We start from the raw sequence: 13,925 nt of genomic DNA, 5'->3' as shown, positions 1-13,925 counted from the left end.
GTAGTAGTTGTAGAACTGGCTGGTTGTGTCGTGCCCCTGCCCGTACCCTGGCGGGACAAACGACAATCTCTCTGAATGTGACCCCTCAATCCGCACACGTAGCATATGGGTAAGTCCATGTAGCATATTCCTAAGTATATATTTCCACACCTAGGGCATGGGGGCTTCCGCTGCTGCTAGTATCTACCACCATGCCGACCCTGCTGATATGAGCCCTTGTTGCCCTGACTGGGCCTAAAATGGCTCTACTGCGGCTGACTGGGCCCTAATGGCGGTGCACTAACCGAAGACTGAGCAAAGGGTTGAGATGTCCCTGACGACCCTCCCCTAAATACTGACCTTCCACCACCAGAAGAACCACCAAAGTTGCCCGCGGACCGGGCCTTATTGTTACCCTCTCGCTCCATTTTGTTCTTCAATTTGTGGGTCTCTGTGGCTTGAGCGAATGCCACCATCTTCCCATAGTTCATATTAGAATTCAAGGCAGTTGTAGCAGCCTCATTAATTACCAAGGTACTAAGGCCCTGCACAAACCGGCGCACTCTAGCCTCCACAGTGGGCAACATCTAAATAGCATACTTGGACAGGTGCGCGAATCTCATATGGTACTCCCACACACTCAGGCTACCTTGCCTCAGTCTCTCAAACTCAGCGGCATGGGCTTCCTTAGTCTCGGCAGACAAGAAATGATCAATGAAGGCATCAGCAAACTCACCCCACCTCATCGGAGGGCTCCACTCCTCACGGGACTCCTCTCATAGCTCAAACCAAGAATATGCCACCTCTTTCAGGCGGTAGGAGGCCAACTCCACTGCCTCTGACTCAGTAGCATGCATTACTCGGAGAGTCTTGTGCATATCATCAATAAAGTCCTGGGGGTCCTCCTCTGGGTTAATACCCGTGAACACTGGAGGATCTAACTAAAGAAACATGTTCACCCATAAGCTAGCAGAATCCCCTATTTGGCTTGAAGAAGTAGGTGCAATATTCGATCTCTGGGCCTGGTAAGCCACTATCTGAGCCAACATCTGTATGGCTCCCCTAAGGTCTCCATCAGAAACACTGGGACCGGAAACTGAGGCTGGAGGTAGAATTAGAATATCGGTTAGAGGAATCGGTGCACCCTCAGTGGGCGTAGGAACTGGTCCAGTCTGAGCAAGAGTAGTAGAATCATGCAGTGTAGTAGTTGGGGAATTATCCTCACCCCTAGTTTGCTCACCCGCATCACCATGTATAGGATCAACCGCCACTCCTGGGGTGACATTGGCTCTCTGGCCAGTTCTTGCCTTCTTCTTAGGTGCCATGTACTGAAAATTAGAGCACGCACGAGTTAAAGGAGAAATAGTCTTACAATCAGCTTTATCGCACGATCTAGAACATCAAAGAAGGGTGTTATTCTTAAATGCCCAAGTAGCCTCCTAATTATAGATGTGGTCGACAACACACCGATAAGAAGGACTCTACTAGACACGGCTCCGAGACATCCTATGACACTCGTGACCGACGCTCAACCGAGATAACCCGGTCGAGCAAGCTTGCTAGATTTCCTTCTACCCAACTCACCCATAAATAAAGAGAATATAAACTTCATTTATTAACAGCAAGAGGGTTCATGAACAACACTAATTCCATCACCATTAGTTACTTAATTTATAAAGTCTCAATATACACACACTTTCATAGTTTGAAGTTGAACAAGTAATTCAAACATAACATAACTTGTTTGACTTCCCCAGCACTAATATACAACCCACACTATGTCTATGGAGCCTCTAATAGATACAAAAGAATACTATGATAGTGCTGGCAGCAAGGCCCCGGCTATACCTCAAACACAATTCATAAGGAACAAAAGATACATGACCCCAAGATGATGTGGGGCTCACTAAGTCAGCTGGGAAGAGGGTGTACTGATATCACTGATCAATGTCTCCTGTTGTGGAACCACCTGCATCTATTGAAGATGCAGTGCCCCCGGCAAAAGGGACGTTAGTACATGTGGAATAGTACTTGTATGAATGACAAAACACCCTCTCAATAGAACGATTAATAATACTAGCAAGAAAAATCATAATATCAGTGGAAGCCTCAAACAACATCAAACCTCAAGTTAGGACCAAGACAGTGTTCAAATAAATTTCCATATCATAAGTTGGGAGATATTTAGCACCAATATGCCACCATTCACAATACCACCGTACTTTTATCACGGAGTCCGATCACGACCCGATCGGCTAGGCCGTCTCATCCGAGACATCAACTACAATCACAATTTCAATTACAAATTCTAGCACAATCACCACCATGTGTGCGGCATGGCTCCCGATCATGACCTGATCGGCTAGGCCATCTCACCACAATGATGTGTGGATCGACATCATCCTTTTCTACCAATCATCTCGTTTCATACTTCTTTCACATCTTTTCATTTAGTTGGCACTAAAGGCCACAATTATAAAATCATTCTTGGCATGTCGGTCGTATTTAGTATTTCATGCTCACTTTTTTCACTTTCATACATCATCATCAACAACAAGGCATTTCAAATCAAGATTTTTAGTACACATGTGAGCAATTAAGAGTCTTAGGCACATAGAGATTTTTCACAAAATTTGGCATAATAGCCTTCGTTTGAACTTGACTTGAAGTCGAAACATTTTTAATGCACATCCCATACTTTGAACACATTCTCAAATGATAACATAACATGATAAAAGCATTTGGGATACATATTGAACATATATATTTCAACACAAGCTAATTCGGAATAGCCAATTTTATAATGAATAACTCGGGACTTACATAAATTACATGAATACCGTTGGATTCAATTCTAAGAGAGGAGTTTAGCCAACATACCTTGCTTGAGCTTCCCTTATATTACCACAACGTCCCAACACTTCTAGCAATTCCAATCAACTAGAGATATAATAAAATTGAACCATAATTTGGGAGAGATTCATGGTTTCAGCTCATTTGAGCATTTTATCAAACACTAGATGTGCAAATTGGTTGCAAGGTTCTTCCACAAGATTTCTTTCACTTCACAACCCAATCTTTACCCATTTGGGCTCAACAATATTCTCACAAACCTTATTGGTACATGCATGTATACATAATACTCTCACACCCAAGAATCATACTCCCAATCACCCCATCTTTTACCCCAAACTCGAAATTGAAGACTAGGGTTAGAACCTTACCTCTTGAGTGAAGAACTCGTGAGATTTTCTTGTTGGATTTCAAAGCTTAGACAAGATCTTGATGAACAAATCACTTGAGCTTCTTCCTCTCTCTATAACACTCTCACTTCTCTCTAAAAATATCACATTTTTGCCTTCAAAATGAGCCCCAAAGGCTATTTATCAAAATGGGATCGGGTTATAAAAAATAGAAAATGGACCCTCCTATTCCAAGTCTACGATCGCAGAGTTGATGTGCGGCCCACAAAATGGACCGTAGAATTGATCTCCAAAAACTGGGTTATTTCGGGTTGGGTCTGCGGCCCACAGACCTGTTCTGCAGTCGCATAATGCACCGCAAAACTTCCCTCCATAAATCTCCATAATTATTCTGCGATGTATTGTGCGGTCCGCAAAACGATTATGCGGCCGCATAATGTACCGCATAAAGGTCCTAAAATTAACTCAAGCTTCTGCTTTACTCTGCGACACTTATGCGGCTCGCGAAATAGTTCTGCGGTTTGCGAAACGTACCGCAGAATTGCCTTCTTTTGCCAATTCATCAAAATTTAGTGCATTCTTCAACACAAAAAGTCCGTACCACGGCGAGCCGCGAAGAATCTCTACAATCATCAACACATAAGTCTACCTCGGCACCACGAAATCCCGGGTTTTCGGTAAGATTTTTACGGGGCCTTATAGATACTTACCTCAAGCAAGCTAAATCAGTACTCTAAGAAGCATTTCTCGCATGAATCAACCTCCGGATGGATCGAATCTAGACAAAATAACTCAATATCATCAATAAAAGCCATAGGAAATAATTTCTAACAATAAAGCTAAGATCTTGAATCAATTATGCAAAGTCAACCCAAAAGGTCAACCTCAGACCCGCACCCGGAACCCGATAAAACTCACAAATCTCGAATACCTATTTCGATACGAGTCAAAATATATGTGTTTCATCCAATTTCAACCTCAAATCGACTCTCAAATCATCATTGTTTACTCTGCAAAATTATAGTCCCAAAACCCCCATATCCCACCTTTAATTCACATAGAGTGGGTGTAATTATCTACGACTAAACACTATCTAACACCAAAATCAAGTAAGGATTACTTACCCCTTCAATTATGATAAAAATCCCTCAAACAATAGCCCCTAGTCGAGCTCAACAACTCCAAAAATAAGAAAAATCACCAAACCTTTCGAATTAATATTCTGCCCAGCTAATCCGCATCTGCGGCTCTGCTTCAGCGGAGAAAACTCCCGCACTTGTGATCCCACTTAAGAGCCCGACCAACCGCATTTGTGGTCACCTCACCGCTCGCTCATGCGCACACGCTTCTGAGGTCTCCTCATCGTAGATGTGGCCACGCCTCTATGCCAAACCATCCGCATCTACGATCCCTGCCTCCTCCAGCCCAGCTTCACTTCTGCAACTCGCACCTACGGCCCATCCTTCGCAGGTGTGAAAGCACTAGAACATCATAAATTCTTCACCAATGTAACATAGTTCAAAAGTAATCTGAAATCAATCAGAAACACACCCGGGACCCCATCCATTCATAGCAACCAATCTCAAAACATAACACGGACCTACTAGAGGCCTCAAATCACAAAAAACAATATCAAAACCACGAATCGCACCTCAATCCAAGCTTAAAGAACTAATCCAAATTTCCAAATTCAAAACTTATGCCAAACATGCCTAAACAATTCGGAATGATCTCAAATTTTGCATGCAAGTCCCAAATGACACAACAGACATATTCCAACTCCTGGAACCATATTCTGAATCCGATACCATCAAAGATAACTCTCAGTCAAACCTATCAACCTTCCAAACCCTCAACTTTTCAACCTTCGTCAAATAGAGCCAAATCGACCTAGGAAACTCCAAATCCAAATCCGGATATACGTCTAAGTCCAAAATCACCATACGAATCTATTAGAACCATCAAAACACTATTTTGGGGTTATCTACACAAAATTCAAACTCCGATAAATTCTTACGACTTAAGCATTTAACCTTGGAACTAAATGTCTCGACTCAATCCAAAACTCTCCCAAAACCAAACCAACTACCCCCACAAGTCACACACACACACAAATATATATATATATATATATATATATATATATATATATATATATATATATATATATAAAACATCAAATAGGGGAAAAGGAGCTATAATACTCAAAACGACCAGGCGGATCGTTACATTCCAAGACTAAAGAATAAGTGGTTTTTACTCATTTATGGTTATATTTCAAGAATCTACATGGATTATTAATACCTAAAATATGGAACTTGAGGTGAAATCTAGGATTTTTGCCTACAACTTAAGAGAGTAAAAATTGAGGTTTTGAGCTATGATTTGGGCTTGGATTTGAAAACTAAATACATATTTAGACTCGTAGGATTATGGGTAAATAAGATCTACCCCTTGACTCAGATTTTGACCATGTGAGCCTAGATTCACTTTTATTGACTTTTTGGGAATTGATTAAATATTGAAGTTTAATTATTTGAAATTAACTCATATATTATTTGACCTTATTAAGTATTGTTTGGCTAGATCTGAGCCGGTTGGAGGTGATTTTTAAAGGAAAGGAGATTTTGGAGGTTGATTTGACTTGCTAAGGCAAGTATCTTCCCTAACCATGTTGTGAGGGAATAACCCTTAGGGTATGACTTTGTTTGCTTTATTATAATGTGTGGGAAGCGACGTATATGGGAGGTGACAAGCATATATACAGGTGCTATATATGATTCATGACCGGATTAGACTTTATGCTTTTATATACCTTTGTTTGGTTGTGTGCCTTCCATGATTCATGTTTTGATTATTTGTGTGACTAAGTTAGCTATTCCTTTCATTCTAGTATCTATGTTTAAGATTACTACTTTGTAATTGGCCAAGATGTGCTACTTGTGAAATTATTGTTATATGTGATTTATCCGTAGTCATGCTTTACATCTAGTATCATATCCATGTGCACCTTATTGATTATTTGTGAGCATATGCCTCTTTAAAGTTGAAATGTTATTTCAGTTTATTAAGATTATGGCACATTTTGAGCGGATTGATTTGGATATGGCACGAGATTTCTACCGTGCAGTTATTGTGATATTATTATTATTGTGCCACGAGGTTTATGCCATGCAGTTGATGTGACATAACTATTATGGAACAAGGCCATTGTCGTGCAGCATGTGGATATGGATCCATCGCTCTTGGGCCGCCCTCTCATGTTTCTCTCTTGAAGGCGTACACACAGTTTTGTGATAAAATGATAGATGTTTGGTTGATTCTGATATAGGGTTCGATGATAGTGAATTTGATCGCAAAAAATTGAAACCTTTGACCATTCAAGAGAATCCTTTATGCCTTATCATGCATTCTATATGCTTTCTATGTTGAATTCTAACGTGCTACTTGATAGCTCTGTTGTTTGCTTTTGACTTGTTAGTAGAGACAGAATTATCCATGTTGAGTTGATATCTCTTGATATGACCTTTCATGATATTGTATCTCTTTTCATAGTCTTGTTGTGAATAATTATGCGTTGTACAGGTTTATTTGATTAGTAAGTATCTCATGACTTGTACCTCATCCCTACTTCACTCGGGTTAGTCTTGATACTTAGCGAGTACACATTATTCCTGATGCAAGATCAAGAAAGTCAAGAATACAAGAAACTCAAGAAGTCCAAGAATCCATTCAAGATTAGAATTTCTTTTCCATAAAGATTAGGATTTCTTATTTCTTGTTTCCTAGTAATTTGATTCTTGTTTTAGTAGGATTATATTTATAGTTCTAGTCAAATTAGGATTGTTAGTTAGTAGTCCATATGTACTAAAATTATTTTCCTATTTTAGTTAGGATAGGTTTTCTTAGCCTTATTCTTATTCTAGTTTAATTAGGATTAGTTTTTCTTAACCTTATTAATTTTACTCATTGTAAGGACTATTTAAAGGGTTCAATATGCTAAAAATAAATATGGGTGATTAGTTTTTCTAAGATCTTGCTTCAAAAACGTGATTTACTTTTTGTTTTATTATTCTTCCTTTATTCAACGCTTCTTGCAATCTTGCGGGATTGAAAAACGTGTAAGTGAGGTTTCTTTTCATCTTACCTTCTTCTAACGTGAGTTTGAAGAACGCTTTTTCTAGTTTCGTGAAAAACTTTAGCGGGGTGCTTTTGTTTTTCTCTCTTCTTTGTGCTTGAGCGGTGCAAAACCTTAAATGTACATCAATTTGGTATCGGAGCGCAAGTTCCAGGTCTGAATTCTTGATTTTCTACCTTGTTCATCGTGTCACAAAACAAGAAATAGTAAGTTTAGGATCCTGTTCAATGGATCTTCAATTAGAAATTTAGATAAGACCTACAGTCCTTGAACGAGACAATACAAAATTTAAAATACAGGTAGATAGCTTGGCGGAATCAATGAGGTATCTTACTAAATTGGTTGAAGGTTTGGTACTTCAAAATCAACTGCCAAATCCACCACAACGCCTATAACCTCCACCACCACATAACATACTAGTGCTACCACCACGTCTACTACTTCTATATCCATCAATACAATCGTGTTGAACAAGATATATTGAGGATGATGAAAATGTTGAATCTAACCTAGGCATAAGAGTACCAAGGCATCATGCTGAATATGATAAATTTTTGGATAATCGAGGGAGTGAAGAGGACGGAACAAATGAAAACCATTATCAAAGAGATGAAAAACATGCATTGGATCCAAAACATGAGGAATTACCACCAAAGTTTTATGACGATCCATTGGATTATCAACCATGCGTGTCATTGAAAATTTCGCCTTTCAGAGATGCTCAACACAATATTGACTTGATTGTTGACTCTATCATCCCAAACAAGTCTGCATATTGCGTTAATCCTAAAGTTCAAAAAATATACAAGAACAAGAGAAAGGATTGCCTATAGAGGAGTGGATAATGGAGAGTTTGAGTCCATATACCGGAGAAACAATATGTCTTAACATCATAAATATATATTGCTATCATCAAAGAAACTGTTGGTGTATAAGCGATGCAATTGATGCATTCTCAAGAAGAGCGTTGATCCCCATGCTTAAGTAAAAGCTAGACATGGGGTTGGTTAAGTTCCATGAACTTCTAATCCCAATAACTTCATATCATAAGTTGAAGTTAGAGAGTCAACATAGAAAGATTACATAGAGAAGACTGTGTAGAAAATTAAAACTTAGAAAGTAGGATTTAGTTCGAACACATGCTAAGTTTGCTTACAACGTGAAGAAACTCTATGATAAACTAGCAAATCTTTCCATAGCAAATCTTGGGTCCCCATTGAAACTTAGAAAGTGGGTCCCCATTTTTTTCCCACCTTGGGTCTCCATTCTTACTATAGCAAATCTTGCACCATCTATGGAAGCTGTTAGACTCGAGGACAATTCTTTTTTAACCGGGGGAGAATGATAAAGATCAAGAAGGTCAAGAATCCAAGAAATTCAAGAATCCATTCAAGATTATAATTTCTTTTCCATAAAGATTAGGATTTCTTATTTCTTGTTTCCAAGTAATTTGATTCTTGTTTTAGTAGAATTATATTTATAGTTCTAGTCAAACTAGGATTATTAGTTGGTAGTCCATTCCTACTAGAATTCTTTTTCCTATTTTAGTTAGGATAGATTTTCTTAGCCTTATTCTTATTCTAATTTAATTAGGATTAGTTTTTCTTAACCTTATCAATTTTACTCATCGTAAGGCCTATTTAAAGGGCTCAATATGCTAAAAATAAATATGGGTGATTAGTTTTTCTAAGTTCTTGCTTCAAAAACGTGATTTACTTTTTGTTTCATTGTTCTTCCTTTATCAACGCTTCTTACAATCTTGCGAGATTGAAGAACATGTAAGTGAGGTTTTTTTTCATCTTATATTCTTCTAACGCGAGTTTGAAGAACGCTTGTGCTAGTTTTGTGAAAAACTTTAGCGGGGTGCTTTTGTTTTTCTCTCTTCATTTTGCTTGAGCGGTGCAAAACCTTGAAAGTACATCAGTCCCGTACTCATACTACACTTCTGCATATTTGTACAGATCCAGACATTGGCAGTGATAGACTTTAAGAGGGAGCCTAGTAGCTGTCAGAGGAGACTCAGGTAGTGCTGCATGATCGCTATCAGATCCTTGGAGTCCCCATCCCCTATTTTCATATTGTTATCTTTATTCAGACAATATTGCATTATTGAGAGATTCTATTGTATCTTGTTTTAGAGCTCATGACTTTGTACTACCAGGTTTTGAAAAATTTGATGTTGTAGTATCTATATACTATCAATTATTGAAGTCTTATTCCGCTATTTATGTTATTTCTGTTCTATTTCACCTTGATTATGTTTGTTTGCTCTATATTGGATATTGACTTACCTAGGCATAGGGGTTAGATGTTATTCAGACAGTACTACCAGGTGTTATCACGACTGTTGGTAAAATTTTGGGTCGTGACAATGTCTAACACCGAGTAAAACGATTACATAAATCAAAAATTTGAATCTTCCTCTTCGGATGCAAAAATAAGGAAATGCAGCGATGAAGGTGAGCTAAGACAACAATGAGGATGGAGGAAGTTTGGAAAACTGAGATTTGCTAGCTATGGAGCAAAATTGAGCTCAATCAATGGGGATTTTTCCCGGAAGAACTGTCAGGGCACGCCGAAAGCAGGGGATTTATGGAGGGTACTAATTTCGTTTTTTTTTTTTCTTCATTTTTTTAAAAAAATATTTATTTATATTTTGATTCAAATTATATTTTCCAAACTTTGGTGGTGGACAGAATACACCTTTTCACTTTGTTAATCCTAATTCTCCTTAACCTAAAAAACGGGTCATTTTGTAAAAAATTATAACTGATGGATTAGTTCACCAATTGAGTTGATAAAAAGGATTGATTAGCCGAAGCTCCCTTGATGCATGTTGGAAAGAAAGATACCTTCAGTTATCTGGTAGCCAAAGTAGAATTCTGCTGGAAAAAAATAGTTAATAGTTCGAGTACCACATTGTTACAAATCAATATTTTAGACTAGAAACTTGTACATTTCTAACAATCAGGGACCATAATGTCATATGCTCGTCTAATTATGGTCCTCCCCATTCCTTAAACGGTAAACACGATTTCATTCCTAGGGTTTTACACAAACCTGTGTATCTCTCTACACTGCGTAAAACGATGAGTCTGATTGCAGGCTCATACGAGCGCTTCATATGGGGATTCAAGTTGAGATCCCCAAAAGACGATCAAAAGTACGAACTAACCCCACTCTTCTCCTTCCCCTCACACCTCTCACCAATCAAATGCACAGCCGTCGCCGGCTCTGTCGCAGTGTCCGGCGGCGCCGATGACACAATTAAAATCTACGACCTTTCCACTTGCTCTGAAATCGGGTCCCTCCACCAGTCCGCCACCATAACTTCACTTTCCTTTCTTACCCCTCCTTCACTCTCCTTCCCTCGTAACCTAATCGCCGCCGCTGACGACGGCACCGTATCGATATACGATGCCGACCCATTTGTTCATTTAAAAACGGTGAAAGTTCATCGTAAGGCGGTGAATTCTGTGTGTATTCATCCGTCAGGGAGGTTGGCGTTGTCTGTGGGAAGAGATGAATGTATGGCTATGATTAATTTGGTTAGAGGAAGGAGAAGTTTTTACTCTAGGTTGGGTAAAGAAGCTTCTTTGGTTAATTATAGTGATACTGGTGAAAAGTTTTATATGGTTATGGATGACAAGATTTCTGTACATGAATCTGAAGATGCCAAAATTGTTCTAGAGCTTGATAATAACAAGAAGGTGCTTTGTGCCACTCCCGGGACGGTGAGTTTCAATTGAACTCTGCTCAATTTTTGTGGCGGCATATGCATTGATTATTTGGTGTGCGCTCATCTACTTGATTTACTGATTATCATTCTTTTAGTTCCTAAAGTGTATTCAACTGGACTAATGCCAAAATTATTCCCCATGGTATCCCGTACCTATCTTTTCTTAAGAATTGTTTAGGGGGTGTTGGAATATTTTTCTTCATTGATTTGTCTTTGTCACCTCAATGTTAGCATAATGATGGGGTCGAGGAAGAAGAGCGAGTAGAATAGCGATGGCTACTGGATTTTGTTTGCAAATAGTACTAGATTTTTCCATCTGTGGTGAGAGCATGTTGGTGGTGATATTGGATGTTATTACTTTTTAACCCAAAGAGCCATCAGAGAAGCTTAGCTAGTTAGTTGAAGTCCTCAACTGAACTTTTCAGAACACAGCATGTTGCCTATATCTGTCGCCAGCAAATCCTGTCACTTATAGTTCCTCGTTTCCCCAGTGATTGAGCACATTCTAAATGTGTTATAAGTTTCCAGGTGGAATATAATAGGTTAATTGAGAAACCCTGGACTAGGCTGGAATTTTTGAAGCTTGAGAATTTGAGATGGGATATTGTCAAACCAAATAAAAATCAGCTATCATGACCCAAAAGAATAAGATTGGTCTCAGGAAGCTCCCCACTTTGCATGTTGTCTTAGGTGTCATGCGATGTGCTTTACTGGCGGTTAAATAGATACCTGCTACACTTTATGGGCCGTGTGCAAGTTCCTTACATATTTACAAGTTACAAATGCAGTACTATTATATATCTAGAAATGAGTCTCTCCTGTGTCTTTTTCCTGGTTAATTCATCCCATCATTTTTATTCTACAATGGTGGTAGTCGAGTCAGCTGTCAAGGACCTCGGCTTATCCACATGGTACTTGCTACTTTTCACGGATGCAGGTACTAGGTAGCTTTGTCCACCACGACATAAAAAGATAGGAAGAAATTACATAACATTTTTTGTCGCCGATTCCAATTTCATTAACCACTAGACCACATCTTGAGGTGCTTCTTATCCCATTCTTTTTTCCCTGCATGTACATTCTTTTTATTTTTTCTATCATCTTGGGCTTGGTTTCCTACCACCTCACCTTCAAGGCACGGGGCAAATATTTTTGGTTTATATATATTTAATGGAAAGATTAGTTGAATGCCACAGCTTTTTTTCTTCGATTCATTGGTTTACTTCTTGAAGCTGAAAGGAATATTTTACAGCATGGTATTTTGTTTACTGGGGGAGAGGAGCGCAATATTAAAGCTTGGGACATAACTAGTGGGAAAGTTGCATATAGCATTGAAGATGCACATTCCACCCGTGTGAAAGGCATTGTTGTTTTATACAAAAACAATGATGGGGATGCTGAAGAAAACCAACACATAGTAGCATCTGCATCATCAGATGGGATCATACGTGTTTGGGATGTTCGCATGACTAGGAAAGAGAAGCCAATTCCACTGGCTGAGGCCAATACAAAATCCAGGCTGACTTGTCTTGCTGGATCATCCATCAAATGTGAGTCTTTCTTTTCTGATTTTGCCCCTCTGAATGTTTACCTAAGTTTTGATGATTCAGATAGTCACTGCTTTGGCTGCTAACTGTTTGATCAGTTGAACTTTTGTGCTACATCCTTCTGTGTTTTACTTGCTCATGAGAGAAAAATGATTGTAGAATCCTTTAATGGGTATTCTTTTAATTTGCATTTTGTCGTAATGGTTGATATGCTTCTTGCTTAGGAGGTAATGGATATGTTATCAGTCTATCATTGCAAAACATAAAATTGCCGTCAAATTTTATTTCTTCGTTTGGGGGACCAGTGTCAGGGGAGAAGTATCCTTGAATTAGTTCACAGTAGCTAACCAGCCTATTATCAATTCGGCTAGAAAAAGAGTTACAATTGGTCTGTTGTAAAACATAGTCGAGACTAGTATAAATTGCATTGAATTTCTTCCTAGCTACATGATGAAACACTTCACTGATTTTGTTGTCATTGTCATTTTCAGCTGTGAAAAGGCCACTTGTAGGAAATACTGCATCAAACGGACAACAACTCGATGCAGGTGAAGAATCCTAGTGCTGTAATTGCTAATAACAATCACATAGTTTGTCTGCTGTCTTTTTACTTTAATATTTTCCCCTTTGAAGTTGTTGGAATCGTATTAATTTTGTTAGTTAAAGGCGGATCAATCAATATATCTTTCCTGGCATTTTGGCCGAGATCAAGTAGAGGTGGATCAGTCCATATATTTTATGATTCTTGTAATACATGTATGATTTTAACGAGCAGTTCTCCTTATATTTATGTTTTGGTTACTTTCATATCTCCCCTGTTAAGGTCTTCCCTACACTGATGGGACGTTAATTAAGCATTTTTGCATGCATATGACTGCATTCTGTTGTAGTTTAGCTCTTCTCCAAATCTCCTACTAATTCGCAGTATTTGACTGGAATTGGCGTCTGATTACCCTTGTGGTCTCACTTCAGCATGTTATGTTTGGTTATCATGTGTTTCTACTCTCAAGGAAACTTCAATTTACACCTGAATACTTGCAGTATGAGTAATTATATTCACTATGGAATTCTTGATGCTATGATAAATTTGATGCTCTGCCCGTGTAAGTTTAACTTATATTGCCGCTGCTTAGAAGTAGAATACTCTTAAGTGCATGACCATCCATCCTTGATTAACTAGAACACTACACAGCAAACCCCCGGCAGAAACCTGTGCTGAACAAGTTGGTACCTAAAATTAAGAGTCTTTGCCTCTTCAAAAATTAGGATTAGTCGATCCGTTCTTACCAGCTTAGCTTCAAAGCTCATTAAGACCATAC

The 13,925-nt window shown here is 38.7% G+C and overlaps 1 protein-coding gene across 1 annotated transcript; it reads left to right on the top strand.

Moving 5' to 3' along the window:
* The first annotated feature begins 10,151 nt into the window (after positions 1 to 10,151).
* On the top strand, positions 10,152 to 13,413 carry LOC107789172 (uncharacterized). The gene is made up of 3 exons (XM_016610950.2): positions 10,152 to 11,054; positions 12,312 to 12,609; positions 13,098 to 13,413. Exons 1-3 carry the CDS (start codon positions 10,410 to 10,412, stop codon positions 13,166 to 13,168), a joined length of 1,014 nt encoding a protein of 337 aa, XP_016466436.1. The 5' UTR covers positions 10,152 to 10,409; the 3' UTR covers positions 13,169 to 13,413.
* Positions 13,414 to 13,925: the final 512 nt, after the last annotated feature.

Source organism: Nicotiana tabacum, chromosome 17 (assembly GCF_000715075.1).
Source record: "Nicotiana tabacum cultivar K326 chromosome 17, ASM71507v2, whole genome shotgun sequence".
Taxonomy (NCBI): domain Eukaryota; kingdom Viridiplantae; phylum Streptophyta; class Magnoliopsida; order Solanales; family Solanaceae; genus Nicotiana; species Nicotiana tabacum.
This window is presented reverse-complemented; position numbering and strand designations above follow the sequence as displayed.

What these genes read in the sequence shown, in the direction of transcription:
- LOC107789172 (XM_016610950.2), top strand. Translation starts at nt 10,410, where the DNA reads ATGAGTCTGATTGCAGGCTCATACGAGCGCTTCATATGGGGATTCAAG. An exon ending in TTTGTGCCACTCCCGGGACG is followed by an intron (nt 11,055 to 12,311) that starts GTGAGTTTCAAT and finishes AATATTTTACAG; the next exon opens with CATGGTATTTTGTTTACTGG. An exon ending in TGCTGGATCATCCATCAAAT is followed by an intron (nt 12,610 to 13,097) that starts GTGAGTCTTTCT and finishes TGTCATTTTCAG; the next exon opens with CTGTGAAAAGGCCACTTGTA.